The sequence below is a fragment of the Oratosquilla oratoria genome, chromosome 17, assembly GCF_046742065.1.
Source record: "Oratosquilla oratoria isolate Oo_2021 chromosome 17, ASM4674206v1, whole genome shotgun sequence".
Classification (NCBI taxonomy): Eukaryota; Metazoa; Arthropoda; class Malacostraca; order Stomatopoda; family Squillidae; genus Oratosquilla; species Oratosquilla oratoria.
Window position 1 is genome coordinate 35,282,136 of NC_134793.1, and position 26,797 is coordinate 35,308,932.

General features: G+C 38.1%; 2 protein-coding genes across 9 annotated transcripts; one reads left to right on the forward strand and one right to left on the reverse strand.

The window, feature by feature from the left end:
- The first annotated feature begins 1,042 nt into the window (after positions 1-1,042).
- LOC143034612 (deoxyribonuclease TATDN1-like) lies at positions 1,043-17,865 on the forward strand. 6 transcript variants are annotated; one of them, XM_076200938.1, is made up of 7 exons: positions 1,043-1,103; positions 3,314-3,381; positions 3,600-3,779; positions 4,673-4,856; positions 5,494-5,697; positions 9,030-9,233; positions 10,337-17,865. In XM_076200938.1, the coding sequence occupies exons 2-7, from the start codon at positions 3,342-3,344 to the stop codon at positions 10,440-10,442; spliced, it is 918 nt and encodes a 305-aa protein (XP_076057053.1). In that variant the 5' UTR covers positions 1,043-1,103; positions 3,314-3,341; the 3' UTR covers positions 10,443-17,865. The 6 variants fall into 6 exon arrangements, with proteins under 6 accessions (XP_076057053.1, XP_076057057.1, XP_076057058.1 ...); XM_076200942.1 differs by lacking the exon at positions 1,043-1,103 and adding an exon at positions 1,195-1,215; XM_076200943.1 differs by lacking the exon at positions 1,043-1,103 and adding an exon at positions 1,516-1,538.
- wrm1 (wurmchen 1 transmembrane protein) lies at positions 16,905-25,548 on the reverse strand. 3 transcript variants are annotated; one of them, XM_076200945.1, is made up of 3 exons: positions 25,432-25,548; positions 23,268-23,410; positions 18,383-18,799 (listed from the first exon to the last, which is right to left on the reverse strand). In XM_076200945.1, the coding sequence occupies exons 2-3, from the start codon at positions 23,394-23,396 to the stop codon at positions 18,671-18,673; spliced, it is 258 nt and encodes an 85-aa protein (XP_076057060.1). In that variant the 5' UTR covers positions 23,397-23,410; positions 25,432-25,548; the 3' UTR covers positions 18,383-18,670. The 3 variants fall into 3 exon arrangements, with proteins under 3 accessions (XP_076057059.1, XP_076057060.1, XP_076057061.1); XM_076200946.1 differs by lacking the exon at positions 25,432-25,548 and adding an exon at positions 25,239-25,422; XM_076200944.1 differs by lacking the exon at positions 25,432-25,548 and having other exon boundaries at positions 16,905-18,799.
- Positions 25,549-26,797: the final 1,249 nt, after the last annotated feature.

Below are 26,797 nucleotides of genomic sequence, written 5' to 3' on the forward strand. Positions count from 1 at the left end.
AGCAATTGTAAAGAGAATTAGCGTCTTCAGAATACAGCTACGATAATAAAAATGTAAAATACAGGTAAATACTAGACTACATATACTCACACGTGGATCACATTCTCGGTGATATACAAAAAGATATATCCGCAACACTTCAACAAGAAGAAGCCACAAACTGACGACGACGACAACATCCTTGCAGAAAAGTATGTCTATTCACTATAAAACCCGGGAATAATATCTGTGAATGAGTCCAAATTGAGAACTTTTCTGCAGGAATATAAACTGAACAATCTTCCCGATCCGCTACAAAAATTGAAAGGAATTGATGCCTCATTGCCTATATGCTTCCATCCTGAGTAGATGGTCTGGTACAAAAATTAGTCCTGTGCATCTATGTGGGATATTTCTAGATATAAGATTATTTCTACTACTATATACAGAATAAAAGAAACCAATAGATGTCTGCATTTCACATGATGATCACAAACATAATTAGACCTTAGTTTTTCGAAAACATAAAAAAAAAAATATTTGTCCACTACAAAAATTATCTTCAAAATTCCAGAAGGGTAATCTATTCTTCACTGATTCTACTTCTAGAGGGAGAGAGAGAGAGAGAGAGAGAGAGAGAGAGAGAGAGAGAGAGAGAGAGAGAGAGAGAGAGAGAGAGAGAGAGAGAGAGAGAGAGAGAGAGAGAGAGAGAGAGAGAGAGAGAGAGAGAGAGAGAGAGAGAGTGTGAGAGAGAGAGAGAGAGAGAGGAGAGAGAGAGAGAGAGAGAGAGACGAGAGAGAGAGAGAGAGAGAGAGAGAGAGAGAGAGAGAGAGAGAGAGAGAGAGAGAGAGTGAGAGAGAGAGAGGAGAGAGAGAGAGAGAGAGAGAGAGAGAGAGAGAGAGAGAGAGAGAGAGAGAGAGAAAGAGAGAGAGAGAGAGAGAGATGAGAGAGAGAGAGAGAGAGAGAGATATTCTGATTCGAGTTTTACTTGGAAAAATGAAAATTATAACAATGTCACCAAAACGACAGCATAACATTGCTGGTCTTAGCAACTTAGCAACATTTCATGTTTCATCTAGCAAAATTGTGCCTAGGGAAATTTGTGTCTAGTGATGATAGTTGACGTGAGTATAATGTCATTCAGAATCCAAACATCATAGATTAAGGTTAAGTCACATGTAAAAAAAAGTTAATAGTTAAAAGATAGGCGTATGGCTCAAAAACAGTTTAGTCAAAGTTAGTTACATGACTCATTCTAGTGTATATCAGAGAATGCATGACAAGCAAGATGTGCTTACTATCATAGTTAATATATAATTATAGGTAGTATACGTCTATGCCTTCGTGGACTGTCTGTCACCCACCAATTATCAGACTTTAACATTATGTTAAAACCATATGTTTTGTATTCGCTCCACTTCCCCAAACTGTTTAAGTGACTGTAAGAAATTGGGTTCGTAGGTGGGGGGAAAGAGCAAAGGGAGTAATTTTGAATAGAATCCAGTCATCTAAAATAAATCTACTAGAAAATTACTGTATTTTTTCATCTAAACAACCCGGTAAATATGAACTTTTTTTTTTGGCAATCGACGTTGGTATTAATTTGCGGTATTTATGTATAGGGTTCAACATATTCAGTATGATGAGAGTTAAGACGATGATATAGATAAGAATTGTAAATGGGAGACTGAACAAGTCATGATATAACCTAAAGTAACCTCTTTGTGAATATAAACAATTTCGCCTATCTTAATTATCAAAAAATCGCTACTGACGTTACTATTAATTTGCAGTACTTGTATATGGAATTACTTATATCCAGTGACATAAGTAAGAATAGCAGCTTAGACTGGCAAACATCTTTATAAATGCCATTAGCCCTGCCGTAAGCTAACGAGACCTAACCTTACGGTGGAAGTGGGATCATCATAGATCAGACTACCCGTTATCATGGGATCAATGATAGGATGAAAAAATGCATAAAAGTGGCTGCTGCCAGTGAATATGCAAGTTAACAAAACTGGCAAGTGGGATTAGATAGTGATAAGAGTTGGACAAGAAGTTAGAAGATAAACAATAAGTAGTAAAGAGATGAAATGAAAGTAAAAGTTCAGAATTTTTTCCCATCATATTTGTTACATTTACACCGTTACAAAATTTATTTATATAAACCAGTGGTTCTCAAACTAGGGAGTACCCTCCTTCCCCTAGGGAGGTGTGAGGAGGGGTGAATGGACAATACCCCAATCAGTAGGTTAGGTTAGGTCTCCCCCCCCCACACACAATTTTCCTATTGGGGTTTTGTCATGTGTCTGTGAGGAGGATACAAGGGGAGCATGAAGTTATCTGTATAAAAATCATTGTTTAACCCTTTCCATACGATGATGCCTATGTAGGTGTTATGAGGCGCGAGTGGGTATATGAGGTTGCCTGCATTAATTTGTAGCTGTAGATGAGTGACCTGCATATTTTGTGAACTGGCTTGATCATTTTTTGTGTAGCTTTTAATATTCAGAGTGAAAGAGAATAAGTAATACAGCTGTAACTTTATATTCTATAATGCAAGTATTGTGATGCAACATCGTACAACAGGCAGCTGATGCTGCCTGCAAGAATTTGACTCATATTGAAGAGGTTAATGAAATCATTCCAAGAACAAGTATCTGCCATTACATATATGCAAAGTAAAATTCTTTTAGTCACTCAGATACTGTTTCTATTAAGATAAGTAAAATAAAAGCCCATTTTCATACAAAAAAGTAGGACATATGTGGGTCTGCTGGAAGCAAAAAGGGTAGGCTTCATATATGATAAGTTGGGAACTATTGATATAAATCACAAATTACTCCTTACACAATAGATTGCCAAACTTAATGTAGGAAAAGTACCAAAATGAAGTTATGGATTGGTTACGTTAGGTTTTAACTTAATAGTATAACATACCAGTATTATTTTGCAAGATTGATTATACCCATTGGTGCATATGTCTTGTATTATATATATATATATATATATATGTATTTTTTTTTATCATAAATATGTGCAAATTTGGTAGTTCATTCCAAGAGTCAATCTCTCTTTGAAAAAAGAAAAACTTAGCATTTTTTGTTGTCTGGTTTATTGCTTCTGACCTGGGCAGTGGGAAAGGGATGGGGTAGGTACATGACTTGGTTGGCTACCTCCCTTATGAGGGGGAAGAAGCCTATTGGTGTATAAGTATGCAAATAATATGGAAATGCCTTGTAATGTATTCTGTGTAATATTTAATAATGTACTGTGTGTAGATTTGGATGAACTGGAATTAATATTCTCTGACCAATTTATTTTGATGCAGGTGTAAGCATATCCCAAGGTAGAATCCTATGATCAGAAGGATGGCTCAGCTTACAAGGAAGTTTATTGGTAAAGTGTATGCTTTTCACTGTTTGATATTTTGAGCTTATCTCCCATTGAAGTATTTATTTAAGTTTTTTGCAGTCAATAATTCAGTGACATAAGGGACACATTATGGATCAGTTACCTAACATTTTTTTTATGTTTATTCACCTGAAGAAGTATTCAAGAGAAAAGTATGAATACACCAGAATTAAAAAGAATTGTTATGTATGTATTTGTTTTAGATATTGGAGCAAACCTGACTGATGACATGTATCAGGGAATATATCATGGTTCAAAGAAGCATGACCCAGATCTACCGCTAGTACTGGAGAGAGCCTGGGAAGCTGGTCTTGAGAAAATTATTATCACAGGAACAAGCCTATCTGACAGCAAACAGGCATTAGAGGCTGCCAAAACAAATGGTATGCATGTATGTACATATATATTTACTTAATTGTAGTACAATAAACCCTCATTATATCAAACTAATTGTGGGAATGGTTTGGTCTTTATAGCTGAAAGTACATTCTGTATGTACGTAGGTATTTGAATTTTCCATGCACCTACCACCCATGCCAAACCTTGTGCTGTATATAATATCCTTGTTTATTATATTAGACAAATGGTTAGTAGGTCTCACTATATCTAAAATTTTGTGAAATAAGGTTCAATATAGTGAGGGTTTACTGTATACAGGATAGGAGCAACACTCATCCTACTTTAAAATTTATTGTACCTAGCCTCAAATTCATGTATAAATATATTAGATATATATGTATATATACAAAAGAGAGGAATGTCTGTGGAGGAAGGACGGGAGAGGACAGAAGATAGGGGTGAATGGAGAGGGGTTGTGTATAGATGATGCTGTGATGCATGAAGGGGAGTGGGTGGGGGATGGGGGGTGAGGAAGTATGTATGAGAAAAAAAAAATTGACACAACCCGAAGGGATTTCTCCCCGTCTTCTCCTTTTCTGCATGGGGGGACAGAGAGGGGGGGTCGCCGAATGTATGAAGCAGCCTTGCTGTGGATGTGCTGTGTCTTGCGACACTGCTTCTGACCCAGGGCAGTGGACAGGATGCAGGGATGACCTGTCATCCAGAAGGTGCCAAGATGAGAGGGAGGGAGGAGGGTGGAGGGGAGTGGAATATATAGGAAATGGAATTGGGTGGGAGCAGTTTCTATGCCTTTTTCTTTTTGGCTACCCCCCGTGTAGGGGGAAAAAGCCTTTGGTATATGTATGTATTATTATTATTTTTATTTATTTATTTATTCATTTATTTTTATATTTATTTATTTTTTGTTTCTGTTTAGAAAACCTGTACAGCACTGTTGGTTGTCACCCCACCCGCTGTAATGAATTTGAAGAAGATCCTGACCAATATCTTGCTAACCTCATGACATTGGCACAAGACAACCAGCAAAAAGTTGTAGCCATTGGGGAATGTGGTCTTGATTATGAAAGAACACAATTTTGTCCAATTGATGTTCAGAAAAGGTTAGTTATCGATGGTTCTATTGGATTGTGCAGCATATTACTATGTGTGCATATGGCACTACAGGAATACCTCACTATACAACTGAGTTGACATGTAAACAGGGGGTTGTTTTCATGAACCCTGTCAATCCCCTCCTCAATTTTTGCTTGGGCCTTTCACATACACCCAACATTTGTTTTACCTACTTTATAGCACTGTCGTATAGTGAGGTATTCCTGTGTTTCTTGTGTAGTTATAGTCTAAGCTAGTAGGGTGTAGATATTTACCATTCTAGAATGATGTATAAAGTAATTTTGTTAATTTGGTAACATACTTTGTGCTGAAAGTGCTACCTGTCCTGTTTATGGTTAATAGTGTACTTTGATAAAGTAGGGAAGGGAGTTGTTCTTAATGTTTCATAGAAAATGAATCTGAATATCACATTCCCAGGTTATCAAATTTATGAAGCTGTTTGTTTTATATCTTGTAATACTATTTATTGAGTGCACATGCAGGTCCCAATGTCAACCATTCACAATGGCATTGTCCCATAGTGATTTACTGCAATAGCACAGATGTTCCTTTGTTAAAACATTTTAAGCTGCTGCAAACATGATGTGGTGCAGGTTTATTACATACACTATTTGTATCTGGCAGATATTTTGAGAAGCAGATAACCTTAGCTGAAATAACTGGTCTTCCCATGTTCATCCATTGCCGCAATTCTGGGGCTGATTTAGTGGACATTTTAACACCTCATCGAGAGAACATCAGTGGAGGTGTTGTTCACTCCTTTGATGGAACCCTGGAGGAGTTGAAGCTGATCTTGGATTTAGATTTGTTCATAGGCATCAATGGCTGGTATTTAACTCTGTATTCATTTACATAGAGATAAGTGTGATTGTGTGCATGTGACTTGCTTCACAGGATGGAGATTATCCAAGCACTACATATACTTTAACTGAAACTTTACAAAGGATTACAAAGGCGGAGCATGCCAACAAGAGACCCTTTGGTCCATAATTAGGTCAGATGCAAAAAATTGTATAATAATGATAAATAAATAAATAAATAAAAAATATAATAATAAATCAAATAAATTAAAAAATATAGTTAAATAATAAACAAACAGGTAAATAGTAAATAATAATAAATTGACATATAACTAATAATAAATGTGAATCAAGCAAATAATAATAAACAAACAGATAATAACAAAACAAATTAATTATATAAAATAAATGAGTCATGACAGCATCTTGCTTAGGTGTTTATCTAAATGATTCTTAAAGCTTCGAACTGAACTACATTGTACTACCTCTGTAGGAAGTTTATTCCATTCATTAACTACATGGTTGGCAAAGTTGTTTCTACCCACTTCCAAATTAAATCTATTTCCTGACAGTTTGAGACCATTGTTTCTTGTCTGATTCTCATTCAGTGTGAAAAATTTGTCACTTTTGATGTTTTCATTTCCATTTAGAATCTAAAAAACCTGTATCAAGTCACCTCTGAGTCTGTGCTTTTTTAGGGAGAACAGATTCATATGTTTTAGTCAATTTTCGTATGATCTATTTTTGATATTTGGAATCAGTTTTGTGGCTTGCTGTTGTACTTTTTCCAATCTGTCAGTGTCTTTAATGAGATTCGGTGAACATACGAAATCAGCACATTCCAAATGTGGACGAACTAACAATTTATATAGCTTGTTCATGAGAGATAGACTTTTGAAGTCAAAAGATCACGCACTCAGTCCTAGAATCTTATTTGCTTTCTCAGAGGCTGAAATACACTGCTAAGATGATTTGAGATTATTACTGATAATTATGCTAAGATCCTTTTCACTATCCACTTATGATAATGAACTTCCAAATAACATGTAATTGTACTAACTGTAACCTATGTGCATTACCTTGCATTTACTTGTGTTAAATTTCATTAGCCACTTTTCAGACCATTGCTGTAATTTATCTAAATCTTCTTGTAAATGCAATTGGGGGATATCAAGAGTTTTAATGCTTTTCTAATATATGAATAATGTGAAAAAGGGTTTTAAGTCACTTGTAATTGAAAAAGCAACTCCCAGTTATAATTTTTGTAACAAGTAAATAAGAGATTGCATTTGTTCATTTGTGATGAATTATCATAACATTGTATTGGATTCTTTGGTGAGCACTAAGTCCAGTCTTGCATTTTTATTTTCTTGTCTAAATTTTGTCATATCTGTGAACCATTGTATCTTTACAATGTATACAGTATATATATATTTATATATATATATATACACATGTTTTTTTTTTTTTTTTTTTTTTTTAAGATGGGGATTTCTCCCAATCTCCTCTATATTCTGCCTGAAAACCCAGCTTCCTACAGACTGGTCTGATGAAAAATAGCAGCAGAAAGAAACTAATAAATGTGACTTGAGTCTTTTGCCATGTCCCAGGGAAACCCCCATTGTTGTCACATTTAGTGATGAGTTGTGCATAGCAATCTATCTCACTATTATTCTGTATGTTATCTATTCATGGAATATGTATTCATATTCATGGAATATATATTCATAACACAACTGTATGACATTAGGAATGGCTTCGGATTTAAGAGGAAGTCAATGACAGTAAAGTTGCTGCCCAAGGTGTTCTTGATTTGGACACAATTGGCAGGTCAGGTCATAGCAAGCCACTCTTGAACACATGACAAAACTCCAATCTGCATAGCAGACAAAACCCCAATAGGAAAATTGAGTAGAGGATATAACCTAACCTCACCTACCGATTGGAGTTTTATCCATTGGGGTATTGTCCGTTCACCACCCCTCTTATGTGATGGGGTGATGTGGCAACAATGTGGATTCTTGAGGTTCCACCTGGCTATGCCTAAAGGCTCGAGTTAAAACACCTATACTATAATCTATTTACCTCCTCAAACCAACAAGGATTCAAGGATGGCCACTCCACCAGTACACTTTTCACAGAATCCACACAAATGTTAAAGGGATTTAACCAAGAAGCACCACCAGAAAAAAAAAATGTGATAGTAGTAGACATCAGCAAGACTTGATAAAGTTCCTAGACACATACTTTCAAAAAATATCATAAACATCCATGTTGACAGCTTTGGACATCTAAAGGAAACTGATCAGTTTGTGAAAACCACTCTCAGCTATGCTTCCACAGCATGGTTCCCAACAATTAGGAAAACATAGACACCTTATAAACTACAAAATAAAGTACATACATACATATACCAAAGGCTTTTTCCACCTTACACAGGAGGTAGCCAAAAAACAAAGGCATAGAAACCACTCCCACCCATTCCATCCCCTACATAATCCACTCCCCTCTTCCCTCCCTCTGATCTTGGCACCTCCTGGATGATGGGTCATCCCTGCATCTTGTCCACTGCCCTGGGTCAGAAGCAGTGTTGCAAGACACAGCACATCCACAGCAAGGCCACTTCTTTAAAATAAAGCATTGAGAATAATTCAAAATAATAGCATTGAGAATAATAACAGGCTGCATCGAAACCACCTCAATAGAACATCTTTACACAGAAACGAAAATCCTCTCCATAGAATGGCACATCATATTGATAGGCACACAGTTTATGCAAGAGCCCTCAATCCTACTCATTCATCTTCTTATCTCTAACAATAACCAGCTGAAAAATTACACCAGCAGCTCGCTACTCAAACATCAACAACTTTCCGGCTGCACAGCACAAAACATCCATACAAAAATCACAGTCACATTCAGGTCAAACAAGCACAAAAAGACTAACCACCAAACATCCTTTTCCATCAGACCCCTATAGAAAAATTCCCAAGAGAAGCAAGAACAATATTAACATGACTGTGTTCAGGTCACCATCCTACACTAAGACAATGCCAATGCACAATAGGTGTGGTCACAGAAACTGTCATAGACACAACCATCACACAGAAAATGCTGAAATTTTTTATCTAATATTGCCCTACTGTAGCCATACCCAGACAACAATACATTATTTCTTCACTGAGTGACTTACGGGGCCACTCTTGTTGTTGTTACCAATCCTCTGGGAATCATGAGTTACTTGCAAAAGAGACCTAGGACAAAGGATTGATTGATTAACATAGGTGTAATCCAAACCATAATTATTAAGAATAGCTAGCATCATTTGAAGGTACTTGCTAATTATGTAATTTTTTTTAGTTCTCTTAAAACAGAAGACAATCTAAAAGTGGCTGCCACAATTCCAATAGAGAGACTGATGATCGAAACGGATTGCCCGTGGTGTGAGATCCGTCCTAGTCATGCAGGTCACAAGCATATCAAAACTAGTTTCCCTTCAAAGAAGAAAGAAAAATGGGAAAAAGGAGTTATGGTCAAAAACAGAAATGAACCCAACTGCATAACGTAAGTTGTGCGACACAAATTGTTATTAATTATCAGTATATACTACGTCTAGCTTAAGGAAACACTATTCATAACACTAGTTCAGCTTTAGTTTTTTAAGAGTATAAACACATCCTGCCACAAGCAAGTTGGACCAAGGGGATGGTTCATTAAATTCCACATTACAAAGTCCTCTGTAAGAAGCTTGGTCCTAGCCTCCTGATAGGTGGGGGTTTGTGATATTAAACTGAATTTTCTTCATAAACACATTCATATAGAACCAATAGTGAATATTTTTTCTTCTTCCCTCTTCTACACATTTCAAAAAGCAGGGTATATGTTATGTGTGTGTGTGTTTGTTTGTGATTTACCATGGTTTTGTATCTTGTGTTGGACACTTGATCAACAACTATTATTATCCTCAATGAGAGCTCAGAGCTCATATATGGTCTAATCACTGGGTGATGCTTTGGCCTAATACACTTACAGACCCAGCTTCTTGCCCACCAGTTTGAATGTTAACTTGTAGTCCAGTGATGCTGAAACCGTCAGCCCTGGGTGAGACTCAAACTGTGATCACTGAATTAGCAGTTGAGTGTGGTACCACCACACTATAAGCCATGCATTTGTAATTGTGGCATACAAGAAAGGAACAATATATGTGGGGTCCTGTCTCTTATTCAGATTCATGTATGGTACCAACTTGATTTTTGTCCTTTTCTAGTTATCATATTTGAGATATGAATTCATTTATTGTTCCAACTTGAGCTATATCACCTTCTAAGGTATTCCGGGGGTATTCTGTAAGGAAAACTGTATTTCTTCACATCTTTTGATAAGTATTTTAGACAAATGATTTGGATGATGGAGAACAAACACAGGGAAGGCACAAAACCCTAAACACTCTAATGTTTCATTCACGTAGAAGTTCTACGCGAACAAAACATTAGAATGTTTAGGGTTTCGTGCCTTCCCCGGTGTTTATGTTCTTCATCATTCACATCTTTTAGACATGTAGTCTTTTTCAATTTGTTTTCATATACTGGATTCAACAGTCTTAGATAATGTGTTGGGTTCACAGACAGCTCAGAGGTCAATATGTTAACTAATCATGCCTCTTACAGACAAGTGTTGGAGGTGTTGGCTGCCATTCGAGGAGAAGACCCAGACCTTCTAGGAAATACGGTCTACAATAATACATACCAGCTGTTTTTCTCCAAGGATAAATAAGGATTTCTTGTACACTGCATCTTTTATTTGTTGTTGAAGTTCTTATCTCAATATACCTTAAAAGGTCAGCCACATGTTTGCCATCTGTAATTAGTGTCCCTTTATATTGACTTCCTTTTGTTGTCTTCCTCACCCATCCATTCCACCAATTATTGCAACTTTAGGTTCCACTGTTAATGTAGTCTTTCTTATCTTAATCTAAATGTCTGGCATCTGGAGCCGAATAGAATTACCTTGCACAAGCAAATGGGTTTATCAAAATAACAATGTCACTACCAGGGCTAATTTAAATTGCTTGGCATCAACTGGAATAAAAGTCCTTGAGTAAATAACTGTGGTTAAGATGTGAAAGCCAGTGTTGGCATCACAATATTTACTAATCTAGGCAGCTCTATATGTGTTACAAGGTACTTAAAAGTTACATTAGATACTTGCAACAAAGATTTTTCTCATGTCATCATCATTATTAGCCAAGATGAGAGGGAGGGAGGGAAGGGTGGTGAATGAGGGTGAAATGTGTGGGAGTGGAATTATGCAAATTGACTTTGGCTACCTCCGTTGTAAGGGGGAAAAAGCCCTTGGTGTATGTATGTATCTATTTCTTTATCACTAAGATTGGTTGGATTAAAAAATGTCATCTAAGTTGTCTAAAATTGTCCCCAGATTTTAGCACCCTAGGCAGTCACCTAGTTTGCCTGGTGGTAGAGTCAGTTCTGCTGAAAAGTTATTGGGTAATACATTGTTTATTGGTAATTAGGATTCTCTGGTAATTCAGCTTTGGCTGTTGGGTCCTGTTGTGGAAGTTCTCTGTTTTACCTCATCGCTTCTGACTTGAGCAATGTGCAGGTGACAGAGATGACTCTTCATCCCCCAATTGAACAATCAATCATTCAATCTGTTGCCCCTGGTCTCTCTCATGGAAGACCTGCAACCTTCAGGTAACTGGCAACAGCCTCTGGACAGAACCATAAATCATTAAGGGAAGATTATATTGCTTTGTTGTATAGAGTTTGTTAGGGTGGCACATTCTAGTGTGAGGCATTCTGTGTCTTCTGTCTGATTGTATCACCTTTGGGAGATGGTTGAGGGTTGTCTGGGAGAACGAAAAGAGACTCTCTGGCTGGGTACAGAGCCCAGGTACCACCCCCTCGGGGACACATCTCCTTGAGGAGATAGGGAGTGTTGTGTCCATTTGGGATCTGCAGCAGGGTTTAGATGTTGGCCTACCTTTCCTTGTGGGGGTGGTCTTCCTCTCTTTGCCATCTCAGTGCTCAGTGCAGCTACTTGAAAGCAGGACACTGTAACACCTGGAGTAAACATAAAAAGGTAAACAGATGGGTGTTAACCTCTTCACTCCGGGGCACATCGCACGTCTGGCAGCATTAGCTGCCAGGCGTGTGATGTTGCATCATAATAATCGCATTATAAAAAATAAAGTCACTGCTCAATCGCTCGCTCTCTTTCACCCGTGAATTTTGATAACCATAGAAAATTTGATGAAGCCAGTTTAGAGAGAATGAGGGTCACGCAGGTATGACTACAGTAAATATAATCAAGATGCCGACGTCGGCATCATCGCGTACCCACTTGCTCCTCATGACGCCTACGTAGGCGTCACCGTATGGAAGTGGTTAAATGGGTTAAGAGAATGTTGTACCATGTCAAGACCACCTCCCTTGTAAAGGGAAAGAGAATTTACATGTATGTATGCACATGTGTTTTATCAAGTGCAGTGCCTTATATTTCAACGTTAGTGTTGCGCCACAAAGGTGGTTTATTTCAACTGTTTTAAACAAGCATTTTGTTGATTCTGTATTATTGATTTTGTTGTGTTTTATGCTGGTTAGTGCAGTTCTATTAGTTCTGGAGAGGAAATATTTGAAGTGCTGTTAATACATGTGGGTCAGGTTTAGAATTTAAAATTTCTTGCATATTTTTTCCTGAGCTTCATTTTGCTGGTAGTGTGAAGTTTCACCAATGTTTTCATGAGAAATTGGTGCTGTAGGTACTGGTGCCTTGAATTTGAAAATGAAACATTTCATCGATAGCCTTTTGCAATTCCTACATACATAACAAAAGCTCCTTTCCCATATCAGAACAATGGCTGAGTCAAAACATGTACCCTCCTTTCACCCATGCAAAACCCATGACTTTTATTTTCACTCCCTGACACTTTTCAAGACAGAGACAAAGCAGCAAGGCACAGCACTTCCACAGCTGGGCCCAACAGCCAATGCTGGTTTACCCCCACTGCTTCATTACATGGTGACCCTCCCCCATCACCCATTAAAGAATACATAGCAAGAATAAATCCCTTCATGCTTCATCTTGTCCATTCACATTCACTCTCTACTCATATCATGCCCTCTTTCTTCCCTGCTCTACAGACATTCCCCTTGCATCTAATGCAGTAAGTCCTCGTTATACGGTACATATGCGTTCCTGAAAACCTTACCGCAAATTGAAATTACCGTATACTGAACCCATTATAACAGGTAATAATAGGATATGGTAGACGTACCTTCTCCCTGCTCTCTCCTCTTCAAAACACGAGCGGATACCGTATCTGTGAATTTACTGGATAAAGAATTATCGTATAAGGAGGACTCACTGTGTCCCCTTCACCCCATCTATCCATCTTATTCTTGGTCTTCCCCTCAATTTCTACTTGTTCCACAGCAGTTCTTAAACCTTTTTAGTGCCCATACCCCTTGATGTCTCAGAAATTTTTCTTGTACCCCCATCCAATACAAATACAATGCAAACATACATACATACATACATATACCAAGGCTTTTTCCCCCTTCCAAGGGAGGTAGCCACAAAAGGAAAGGCATAAAAACACTCCCACCCATTTCATCCCTAAATACACTCCACACCCCTCCCACCCTTCCTCTCATCTGAGCACAATGCAAACATATGAAAAGGATTAGTGATACAAACCTTGCTGAGAAATGATTAGATATATTCAATTACTGAACAGAGGTACTTTTTTTTTTAATTTCAAATTAGAAGTGTCAGTTAGTAATATACAGTGAATGCACATCATGCTTTCTCATGGTAATTATACAATACTGTTGCACTGGCTATCATGTCTCATACCCCTGGGTTTAAGGTTTTGTACCCAAAGTTAAGAACCATTGTTCTAGCCTTTATCCAAGAATTACCTCCTCATTGCCTCAGGCCTTCATCTCCACTCCATCCTACTCTTCCATTCTCTGCTACATGTGACCTAAATACTTTGAACTCTTTACTACCTCTAGGCTCTCTCCAAGAATTACATCCTCACTGCCTCAGGCCTTCATCTCTACCCCCTAGACACTTTGCTCTCTTTCTCTATAATTTATCTCCATCCTAGTCTTCCATTCTCTGCCACATGTGACCTAAATACTTTGAACTCTTTACTACCTCTAGCCTCTCTCCAAGAATTACCTCCTACTCACTGCCTCAGGCCTTCCTTTGACCCAGTCGCAAACTTGTTGTCTGTAAACAACAACTGGCTCACTTCACATTTCTTTCCACTTTCACTTACCATTTCTTTTTTTGTTTTGTTTTATCATTTGCCCATTTGATTCTCATTTATTATTAGTTATATGTCAATTTATTATTATTTACTATTTACCTGTTTGTTTACTATTTAACTATACCTATGCATTTATTTATGTATTTTGTTAGTTACATTACTATAGTTTTTTGTTTTTTTTTCGCATCCGAGCTAGATATGGACCAAAAGGTCTCCTGTTGGCATGCTCTGCCTTTGTAATCCTTTGTAATCTCCAACCTTCCACCCATCATTCTCACATTTACCTCCCATACCACCTCATCAGTGTTCACTTCAAAAAATCATGGTGGCATTACACAACCTAGGTGTAGCCCCACCTTTACATCAAACCACTCGTTATCTCCATTTCCTACTCTAACACATGCTCTTGTATTCTTATAAAAGCTTTTAAACACTTTCAACAGCCTTCTTCCTACCCTACACATCTGCAATACATCTCCTTCTTGCCAACTCTGTCATATGCCTTCTCCAGACCTATAAAAAGCCCAAAAGGCATCCTTACCTTTTGCTTCAAGCTTCTTGCATATGCCATATTATAAAAGTTTGATCCATGCCCCCTTTTTCTTTCATAAAGCCACACTTCTCCAATTACTCCGTGCTCCCCTCCTAATCCTCTCAGTTAATACTCTCCTATATGCCTAACCAAGAGATTGATCTCTATAATTATGTTCATGTGTCCCCTTTTCATTTGTATAGTGAAATTAGACATGTACTCCTCTGGTCCTCTGGCACATTCCCTTCCCTAGCACATTGACCACTTCAGTACGAGTCAAATTCTCACGTGCAGCATCGGCTGCCAGATGTACGATACATCACAATACTCGCATTATAAAATATAAAGTCACTGCTGTATTACTCATTCTTTTTTACTCTGAGTAATAATAAACACAGAAAACATGATCAAACCAGTTCACAGAATCTGGGGGGGTAACTGATGTACAACTACAAAAACATATATATATAACCAAGACACTAATTCCAGCATCTTCATGTACCCACTTGCACCCTATAAAGCCTGTGTAGGTGTCATCATACCAGTGGTTAAAAGACATTAGACAATCCACTCTCTCTTCCTCCTCTGATCAGACACTCCACAAGACACCTACCTAACCCAGGTGCCTTATCAGCTTTCATCACTTTCAATGCACTTTTTGTCACTCCATCCCTCTGCCTTCCACCCTTTCTTTTTGCTAGTCTTTCTTCATTCATTCTCTCCATATGCCCAAAGTTCTCCTGTACCCTATTATTTTCTTTTCCCCATCTCAGTCCTGTTTCTAGCATCTCCCACGGCCAGTCAGTTACTCCTCAACCTCCTCCATATTCAACAAATTCCTGAAATACTCTACCCATCTTCCTCTTTGGTTTCTTTTCTATAACATGTCTATTTACACCCTTTACCGTTTCCTCTCTACCCAAGTTGACCCCTATCACTCTTTACTTACTTCAGAAACTTATTCTTTTCAATTCAAAATTCTTAGATAAACTGCTACCCATTTCACATCTCTCATTTTCGCTCAGGCCCGACAAGAGAGAGGGGATGAGGGATCAGTGCCCAGGGGGTCTTGGAGACTCAGAAAGATTAACCACTTCACCACGACACAAATTCTCGTGTGCAGCATCGGCTGCCAAACATACGATTCATCACAGTATTTGCATTATGAAATATAAAGTCACTGCTGTATTACTCCTTCTCTTTTACTCTGAGTAATAATAAACACAGAAAATATGATCAAACCAGTTCTCAGGATCTGGGGCTAACTCATGTACAACTGCAAAAAAATATATATAATCAAGATGCCGACACCAATATCCTCGTGTTACATGCACCTCATGACACCTACGTGGGCATCATCATACCGAAGTGGTTAAGGACACAACCAGGGTTTTGTATAGCTCGAGCTGATAAAGTGGATTAGCCATTTCTTTTTATCTTTTCTCTAGCTTTTCCTTCATCAATAGTATCTTTTTGCCTGAAGCAATTGGAAATAATGTTTTGCCACATGAAGTGTCAGCCCTTGATGGCTCTCGACAGCCCTATCTTTGCCTCTCTTACCTTGCTTCCCTAGTTCTTCTTAGCAACCAATCTTTACATGCTTGGTTCTCTTCCAACAACCCCTCTTCATACCATCATTCATAGCCTCTCCTGTCACATAGCTTCTTAGCACTTCCTTTGAAACAAACCCATTTCTTCTCTACCGATTCCCCATTTAGCACTTCTTCCTTGAAACATACACATTCCTTTTCTACCGATTCCCCATTTAGCACTTCCTCTTTGAAACATACACATTCCTTTTCTACCAATTCCCCACTTAGCACTTCCTCTTTGAAACATACACATTCCTTTTCTACCAATTCCCCACTTAGCACTTCCTCCTTGAAACATACTCATTCCTTTTCTACTGTTTCCTCATTTAGTACTCCCTCCTTGAAACGTACCCAGTCCCCTTCTACCAATTCCCCACTGTCTCTCACCTTCTGACATTCTTTCTCTTTATCCCTTTCATTTGATTTGTTTACCCTTTCAGCACTCTCCCTCTCTTTTCCTCCACTGTGTGATCTGAAAATCCTCTGCTTTTCCAGCCCTCCCCAAAATGGGATTCATAACAGGCAGGGAAACCTCATCCCCAGTGGCAGGAGTATGGGTGAGCTACACCTGATTTCTGGAAGGATACAATATACTTTGTGTTAACTATTGTCCCAATTTAGTGATACAACTCTATATGTCTCTGCATGATCATTTTCGTTTACATAGCTGAGCGTATTCCTCAATTTTGGATAGTGCATTAGTGGTCCTGTATTCCTCTGGCTGCAGTCAGTGCATTCCTGGAATAGCATTCCTCAGATGTTTTCACTCTGTGTGGTCCTGTGTTCTTGTGCACAGTAGTGTTTTGAGAAAAGCATTTTGAGGAACACGCTACTTTTTTTGAGGGATGCTTTCATAGTTTGGGACTGCTAACTCAGGAATGCACTGAGCAAAAACATTTGAGGAACATTATTCCCAAAATTGAGGAACACTAGCAGCTCCGTTCATTTAATGCTGTCCATAAATATTACCCTGCCCCCAACAGTCAAAGTGCATGGTGGCAAAGGTGACGGCTTTGGCCACAGCTATGCACCTCTTGGTGTACAATACTCACCTATGAATATTGCACAGGTGATTAAAATAAACTGTATGATGGAAGTATTTTTATTACAAATACCTTTAAAAATATACTCTTGCTACAAGTGAATTTTCTTTAAAATAAGAGATTCTTATGCATTTAATGTTGTTGGATGCTGCCATAACAGTGGCAAAAAAAATTTGCTACTCTATATCCAAACAATTCCTATATTTCTCATTTAATGAAATATAACTTACAATTAAGTCACAATGCCGGACGGAATGTTTCAGTTCAATCTTCAGCTTGGAATGTAATCTATTGCTAAATTAAGTTTCATACTGTAGTACAGTATGTGTACATGTTAATACTTGTATAAGGTAGAAGAGCTGCCTTAAAAAAAATTCAACAATTAATTAATTAAAATTAAAGTTCAGGTTACATACTAAACAAGAGGTGTAAAAACATCTGGGAACAAATTCTACTAGTGCCACAGCTGCTGGCAAGTCATTTTGGATGTGAAAATTGTGCCTGTGTCCACTATTTGCTGTGTTGAATCTAGAAAATGCCCTTCTATCTACAAGCAAGAGCATGTAATAAAACGTCTTAAGTCACAATGCTGGACGGAATGTTTTTGTTCAACTATTGGCCTGGAATATAACCTGTTGCTAAATTCAGTTTCATACACAAGTACAGTTTGTGTCCACATGTTTACATTAATACGTGCAAGAAGAGTTGCTAACAAATTTTTAAAAATTTACTTGATTAACCAAATAATTAACTGAAATTAAGAAATGGATGCACATTAAAAAAATTGTATGAACTTCTGCTGGAGACAGGTACTACAGGTACCACTAGGTTTCTAGAAAAAACTAACCCGTGTAAAATATTTGTTGTACTGAATACACACTGAATATGGGAAAGCCTCATTTTCTGTGTATCTCCAAGCAAATATGTAAAAAGAATTTAATGGCTTTCATATTATCCACTTTTGCAAGCAACTTGTTTTAAAGGAATATAGTGCTGTGAGCTACTATTGGGAAATTAATTCACATGAAGTTACATATTATAATGCAACAAAATTAACATTGGATGCGACACTAAAATTTTTGTGCTAGAAACTTAGACAGCATATTCATATTTCTCATCAATTACATGTCGCTCCCCATATTCTAACTTCTCTTCAACCATATCGTCTGAATACTCAAACCTTTCCTTCTCGGGTCTTTCTTCATAGTCCTGAATTTCAAAGATTTCTGTGAAATCACCACCACTCTCTCGGGGATCAAAGGCCACATTTGAGTTAGTTGACGACTGGTAATCTTTTTCAAAGCTCTGAGGTCTTGGTATGCCACGAGCCCCACACACCCTGTCAGCATACTTCAAGACAAGGAAGGCCACAATAATTACCAGCATGGCCAACACCGTTAGAGCTGGCCAGAATACGTGGGCAGACATTATGTTTACTGTTGAAGTAGAAAAATTAAAAGAAAGATCTTTACAATGCCTAAATACACAAAAACCTGAAAATGTGAGATTTGTTGACAAGCTTCTTTCTTGCTGACCAATTAAAAGAGTACATCCAAAGGGCGTTGTTTTGGTTTACGAACAAAGATGAATGCAGCAAACCGGTTGCCGGTATCAGGATCTGACCAGTACTTCTGATGTTCGTGACAACAGCAGCAGATCCAGTTAACCTGAAAGTAAAAGTCACTATGTTCAAGCTACTGTGATTATACAAAATATAACAAAGTCATTTCCTCCCTATAAAGGAGGAACCAAGTTAAAGCAAACACCTAAAACCCATCCAAAAATCCATTTGTTGTTCCTCATGGATGAAGGGTCATCCCTCTTCTTTGCCACACTGCTTATGTCAAATGTGCACACACACACACACACACAGTCTCCTCTTGAAATATACAGATAAGACAAGAGGAAATAAGTTTGGGCTTCTTCCTCATTAAGGAGATAGCCAGGCAAGTCATGCACTCACCTCCAACACCCATTTGTTTACTTTTTATCTTTGCTCCTTAAGGATGAAATGCCACCCCCCCCTGCCCACAACCTGGGTCGTAAACAGTGCAGCAAGACACAGCATATACACAACAAAGTTCAACAACCAAAGTTTGTTTACTTCCACTGTGGAAATAAGAGAACATGAGAAATCCCTCGAGCTGCATCAATTTATCATTCATTCACAACTATTCCCTACTCACACCTTTCTCTTCCTTTCACCATTCCCAGCTCAAAAGATATTCCCCATAAGTTCACTCCATCTACACATTGCCTTCCACTGTTATAGCTTTCTCTATAGAATCGGCCATTGCTGACTGAATGTAAACACACATACAATTGACCTCCTGCTATTTTGAAGAAATTATAGAAGATCCAGCAAGCTACAGTCTTCCAGCCTTAGCTGAGCACAACAGTAAACACCAGACATCAGTCCTGTGGTATAAGTAGTTTTGAGGGACATAGGACTTAGTCAATATTTGCCATACAAAAATCCTATCACTGACCCCCCCCCCCCCATCATGCTCCACCATTGTCATACCCACATCACTGCAGCCCCACTAGTTACCTTGTCAGCACTGACCTGTCCCAAGCGTAAAACCTTCTGGGCGTATACAGTATACAGTACACCCATCAACCACCTTGTAATCGTCTGGAGCCACCGCCGACTACAGAATATCACTTCAGCTTTCTTCCTTGCCTACCACCATGCGAGTTCCGAAGAATGAAAGATGAACAGCCTTGGTGCTTCAAATGCTGGGGTGTCGGACATATATCTCGTTATTGTGCAGCTTACATTGACAAGAGCGGCTGGTGTGCAAGTACTCAACCCTCCCACACTTGCCCACATCACACCTCCTCTCAACCCACCAACACTAATGAAGCTTCTACAGCCGATCAGCTTTCCACTCCCAATACATCCACAAGGAAATGCCCCTGCTGTCAAGAACTCAGAATGAATGTATGGCACAGATGTAAATGCACTCAGGTGGCCACCTCTCAGACTGCATACATGCCACCACCCCCTCAGTTGCACCCAAGATCCTTCCCACCGCTGACACCCTCAAACCTGCTTGATTCACATCAAGTAATTGCCCTCCACAGGGCCGTCGCCAACATAACGGCACATTGCACGGCAATTACAATGTGCTTTGATGCAATTAAAAATCACATCGATAGCCTCATCACACAACAAGCCTCCACTGAGCACACCCTTGCCACACTTGTCGAATCCCAGTCATCATGACTGTTGCCACCTTCCCTGACAAACTGGAGACCGTCACCAGCTGGTTCAAAAAGTTCAGTAACCAAATACCTATCAAGCCACAATAACACATGCCTCAGCGCAGCACCACCTCTGCCAGCCATCTGTTAACCCAAAGGCAGACTTTGCTAACAAGATAAAAGTTCACATCATCACTTGGAATGCTTGTGGCATCAACAGTTATCCAAAAATTATTTCTCTCAAGACCTATGTAGGCCGCCACCAACCACAAGTTATATTTATCCAAGAAGCTTTTATTGGCCACCATGATCATGGGGCAGAGGCACCTTCACTCTCAGGCTATGTCTCATATGTCCATCATGTAAAGAATGGCCTTCCAAGTTACATTCACTCTTCCATTCCCCATCAACTCCTATCCTGTTCTATCCATGATGACATGACCTTTCAACTCTTTAAGATATCTATAGGCAATGGGAAGCTGAGACTGCAATGTTTACTATACTCCAGGAAACATCAATCTTTCTGCCCTCCCCCCATCCACATCTCATGGTGTGATCTACATGGGGGACTTCAACACCCAGCACCCTGCCCTAGGAGATGTCTCCCCATCCCCGAACTGCAATGGGCTACCTCTCCTTGAGTACATCCGCCACCACTGCCTCACTCACTGGGTGTGCCACATACTCCAGAGGAGGCACTCTCGACCATATCAACACATCTGGTCTAGCAGCGACACAAGTTAAGTGCTTTCCCTTACAGACTCTCTTCTCTGACCACATTGCGCTTGGACTCCTGTACTCCCTACCAAGTGGGCATTCTCTTCTTCACACCCGCCTCTGCATCTCCATTCCTCCGAAGTACTGCCCCAACTACGTCTCTTACATCTCTGCTCTTCTACCAACATTTGATCTCCAGTCACCTGAGAACCTGTACTCTTCCCTCGTTGTTTCGACACGATTTTTACACCTGTTACGTCACAAAGCCACGTCTCAAAAGATGCCGCAAGGTCCACACCTGGACGCTGGACCAATGCATCCTACTGGCAGAAAAGAGGGATGAAAGAGATGGTCTCGTCTATCAAAGTCAGCCAACACCTGCTAATCTCCTCCAATACCAGACATCCAGAGATGACCTTATTGCCCTGCAGCAGTGTGCCCATAGTCGTGGAAGAAATATATCAAAAGCATCAACCACCAGACCAGTGTTGGCTCCATGTGGCACCTGATAAACAAAGTCATCAAAATGAAGTACTTGGTCTGAACAAACACAGACAAACAATCTTCCCACCCCTATTCAAGCGGCACTCTCCAACCACAAAAATATCCACATACTGCATCTAATGGTTGCATTATTACAGATGGATGAAGATGACGACTTCCCCATTACTGAGGATGAACTGCGTTGTCCTCTTGTCCCAGGCAAAACAACAGCTCCCAGTGATGATGGCATCACCTATCATGAAGTGTCATGAGGAGCGAGTGGGTATAGGAGGATGCTGACGTCAGCATCTTGATTATATTAATTTTGTAGTTGTAGCTGAGTGAGCCCATATTCTGCGAACTGGTCTGATCATATTCCTTATGTTCTTATCATTGTCGTACAGCTTCACTGTACATAGTAACGTGACCTGTGCATCACACATACTGTGTATAAATAGAAATTAGCTACTGTACTAGGTTTGTCGCCCTGTGTAATAAATTTATATAAACAAAATTTCTCTCTCTCTCCATATATATATATATATATATATATATACACACACACACACACATATATAAACTAAGACGCAAACAAAATCTAAGTTCACAAATCTAAAAAACCAAACCATCTTAGAATCAAACCAGGTCATTCAACCACCACACTTCTCACCAACATTACACAAGTGCTGGAGGTATTCAACAAGAAAGCATCATCAGAAAGAACGGTTAAGGCAACAATGAAAAAGGCATTTGATAAAGTATCCACAACAATAACAAGAAATGGCTAACATATTTCTTAGATATCAAAATTTCTTGGAAAAAACAAAATGTACATTAGAGTCCCAAGGAGCAATAGTTTCACCTATGCCATTCAACCACTTCACAAGTAGTCTCCCAACACAAGACCCAGAGTATAAAACCAAAACATTCAGCTACAAAGATAACCTGATGACGACTCAACACAGCAACTGCAGAAGTGGTTAAAAACACTCGTGCTTGCTTAGACAAACTAGAACAAAGGCTTAGAAATAATAGAGGTCTTCCCCTAGAATTCATCGGTAATGATGTTCACTCCAATCATGAATCAAGGAAACATTCAATAGTAAAGTCAAATGGCCACACTGTTCCATTGGAAAAGAACTGAGAAATTCCAGGGCTCACTTTTAACATTTATATGACACTGCACCTGCATGTCAAAGAAATGAAAGAGAGAAAAAGAAGAAATATAAATAAATAAATAAATAATAATAATAATAAATGAATTATAAAAAATAAATGAACATTATAAAATCATTAAGAATGCAAGCATGAGCTTTGGAAACCATGGTGTGGAAATGTATTGGAGTATGGTTCTCAAGAACTGTTTGAAGACTGATTATCTTAATCAGTCTTCAAGCAACTCTTGAGAATCACACTCCAATACACTTCCCCATCATGGTCCCCTATCAGGTAAACTGACATACACACCTTATAAACTACATAAAATAAAATAATCATAATAGGATGCATTAAAAACCACCCCAATAACATACCTACACACACAAACCAAAACCTTCCCCATAGAACAGCACATGAAAATTATATGTACACAGTTGCAAGAGCCTATCTTATTCATCATTACATCACACAAGCACAACCAACTGAACACAACAAAAATTATAATCATGTTATGAAATAATTTAATAATAATAATAATATCAAACTAAAAATATGAGCATTCTTACTGACCAAGAGTAAAACAGCAGCCAAAATGGTGCATATGCTGATGACAACGTAGAAGGGAGTGTAGTTGAAATACTCTGGCTTGATATCAAATTGCCTGTTTAGCTCTTCCCGGGTAATGTTTTGAGCCGACATGCCGTCATACCTTGCTATTAGGAGACAGAGAGGGCCAAGTTTAATAATCTTAACAACTTCAATATCTAGAAAAATCATGTATCAATCAGGTTCCATTACACGAAAACCAACTATAAGTAACATGGAAGAAAAGTTATGTTCCCAGACAATTATAACATTAAAAATTCAAGAGTATATCTTTTACAATAATATTCTACTTAGAGAGCCTTATGTGATCAAATAAAGTTTTAGACATTTTTATTAGTTATATTTCTGGAGATATATATTTTTCATTCATACTCCATGTTAGTTCCTTGACTCCATCAAAGAAGCTGTAATTAACTAGAAACTGATGGAGTAACATAAAAGCATGAAACACCTTCATGTTACAAGAAAATGAAGTTTGCGTCTCTCTTTTAAGAACCCAAGGCTCTAAGGTAATTGCCAATATCCACCTCAGTGGTCCACAAGTCATTTGAGGAACAAATAACATTCTCGCCTTGTACATCTCCTCACCTTTGCCATACAATATATAGATATACAAAACAACTACTCCAAATCCAACCACCAAACACTCTTCATCAAACCTCTTCAGATATTACCCTCACAGAAAAATCCCAGGCATGAGGAAAAAAAAATAAAAAATAAAAAAAATCCCATATCGGCAGGTACCGCGCGTGGCACCACGTTTGTTTACTAACAATTGTAAGTATTTGTGAGAAGCGCTAGATTTAGGGAAGATGCTCGCGCAAGACTTGGTAACCATAACCTAACCTAACCTAATGGAGGTAACGTTAGTTTACGGTTAGGAAGTCTTGCATGGCTGGAGTGGACTTCCTAACAGATCTAGCGAGACCTTTTTCGAATCATTAGTAAAAACAAAGATGGCTACCACTGGACTCCGGCCGTAAAATGTGATTTTTCATTTTTTTTTTTTTTTTTAAGTGTTTTTGTTCATTTTATACCTGTTTTGCAATGCACATTACTCCATTTATTAGTCTTCCCCACCCAAAAACCCAAGTTCCCACATGTCCCCCCAGATCGTTCAGGAGATGTAGGCATAAGTGCATAAGTTTAATATTTAATTACTTCAAAAGTACGCATTTGCGACGGAAATGATGTACACCATCATTCATATCACAACATTTCTCACCAGAAACACATAAGCCACATATCAAATTCTATGGTTCAGTGAAACTATAAATTGTCCAAAATAATAATTTTCTATTACTATATATATTGAATAGTCAATAGGTGTGCACTTGTAAAAATTTACCGAAACATTTTCTATAGATTCTATGTCCTTTGACTTTGTGGATTCCATGATTGATTTGCATATTCAAAATGTGGACACTTCCTGCTGGTTAATGAAGGTTTATGGTTCAGTCTATTAATTTCTATTCTGCAACTCTGAAACTGCTAGCTTTTTAAATGCTGTAGCATCAATATCCTTTTTGGACAGCTTCTGCTAACAATTCATCAATAAACAATTGTTACAATACTAAAGTTTAAACCATTTTGTCAATACTTTATACTGCTAGTTCCAATTTCCATAAATTTACAGGCTAGGTAAGTAGGTTGGGTATATGATAAAAGAGCATTAATATTTTCCCAATCTTATTGTATTTTTGGGGGCTACGGTTTTAAGACGAAATTTACAATGTAACAATCATTATATCATACAATGCAATTGCAAGGAACAATTTTCGACCGTTAAGATGGAAATCCTTGTACATATGTGAGTATGAAGAATACAATATAAAATGCATCGAGCTACAAGATATTTTTCGAATATTAACTGTCAGGCCATTTAAACGTCATTCAGACAACTTCTGTAACTTGACAATGTTAGGGTATTCTTACCTGTCAAGCTTTTTCTCTAATGCCACACCCAAGACAAGGGTCGTGTAATGTTTACGATACATGTAATTAAGCCTGTTTTGAGCTTGCAAAACACCATTAAAACAGTAGACAAAACTGTCTTGCCATAATCCTATAGTTTAGAACAAGTGATAACTGATTTAATTTTAGTACACATAAGAAAATTTACTGTTACCTGTATATATCTTTAAGAAATGCTTTAATTTTCTTTTGTCCAATTTAACATTGTAGTTGTAAACGTAAAAATATAAATTTAGCTATGCTACTGAATATCCTAGCGGAAATATGTTTGAATATATTACAGTTACGGAGATGCAAAAATTGGATGACATATATAATAAAACTATCTTTATATCAATCCCATGACAACTACTCTTTCTAAAGCTGATTGGAATAGGCAAAAAATAATAAATATCCCGAGTGCTAGAATCATAGCAGTTTCATTTCTTAGGCGATATATACAGGATAGTACTAAGTCCGTAAAGTGTCTGTCTCCTGTAACAAAAATTAATCAATATATGTTCTCCAATCGTACTTTTTTAATAATATATTCCACAAATTAATGCATTTAATCGAAAAGTAATTTTTCAGCGAGCATCCCGTCAACATTAATGGCTTGGTATATCCAGGTAGCCTAATCAAGTAATCTTACCTAGTACCCTCCCGCTATCCTTCTAACAGAAATGTAGTATGTTTCAGCTTATCACCGATATCTTTCAGAATTATTTCTTGCATGTTAAAACATGGACCTACAACTTTTGAGAATTGCAGGTAAAGCTTTCAAAAGAGCATACAGTACTGCGACTCAATAACATTTTTGGCTATGAACGGAGACTCGCAATTTCTTTGACTGTCGAGGGGCTTTTTTATCATCTAAAAGGAACCTGTTTACTTTTACAGCTGCGTTCGCTGTATTTGCGTTCTATATTTTCTATGCTGATTATTGCCGAGAATTTTTTAAATCACATCTTTGAAGAGTTTTTAAATTTTATAGAAATGTGGAATAATTTTGTTTATAAAACATTGAATGGTAAACAGTAAACTATAGGGGTGCAATAAAATACAAACTTTAGCCATCAACCGAAGAAAACAAACAAGCCAGTGAATGCATATAATATATGCAGGCACTTGTACAACGGCAGTCCAGGGTACATTTTCATGTAGCCTATTGCCTCGATCTTATCTACGAATCAACATTGGACATGTATTATGTGTGCAGGCCTGTGTACAGCGGCATTTGGTGCATTTTGATTGATTTGTAATGCATTATATATATATATATATATATATATATATATATATATATATATATATATATATATATATATATATATATATATATATATAACGCACATACATACACCAAATTATCTATCTTGAATCCACTGCTGAACAAAGGCCTTCCATAGCATTCCATGATTCACACGACCGTGCCAACCCCTACCACGTCACTCCTGCAAACATCTTTATCTCGTCTCTCCATCTTCTGTCTGGTCTCCCTCTTCCATGTTTCCCATCTCGCGGCGTCCACTCTGTAAGAT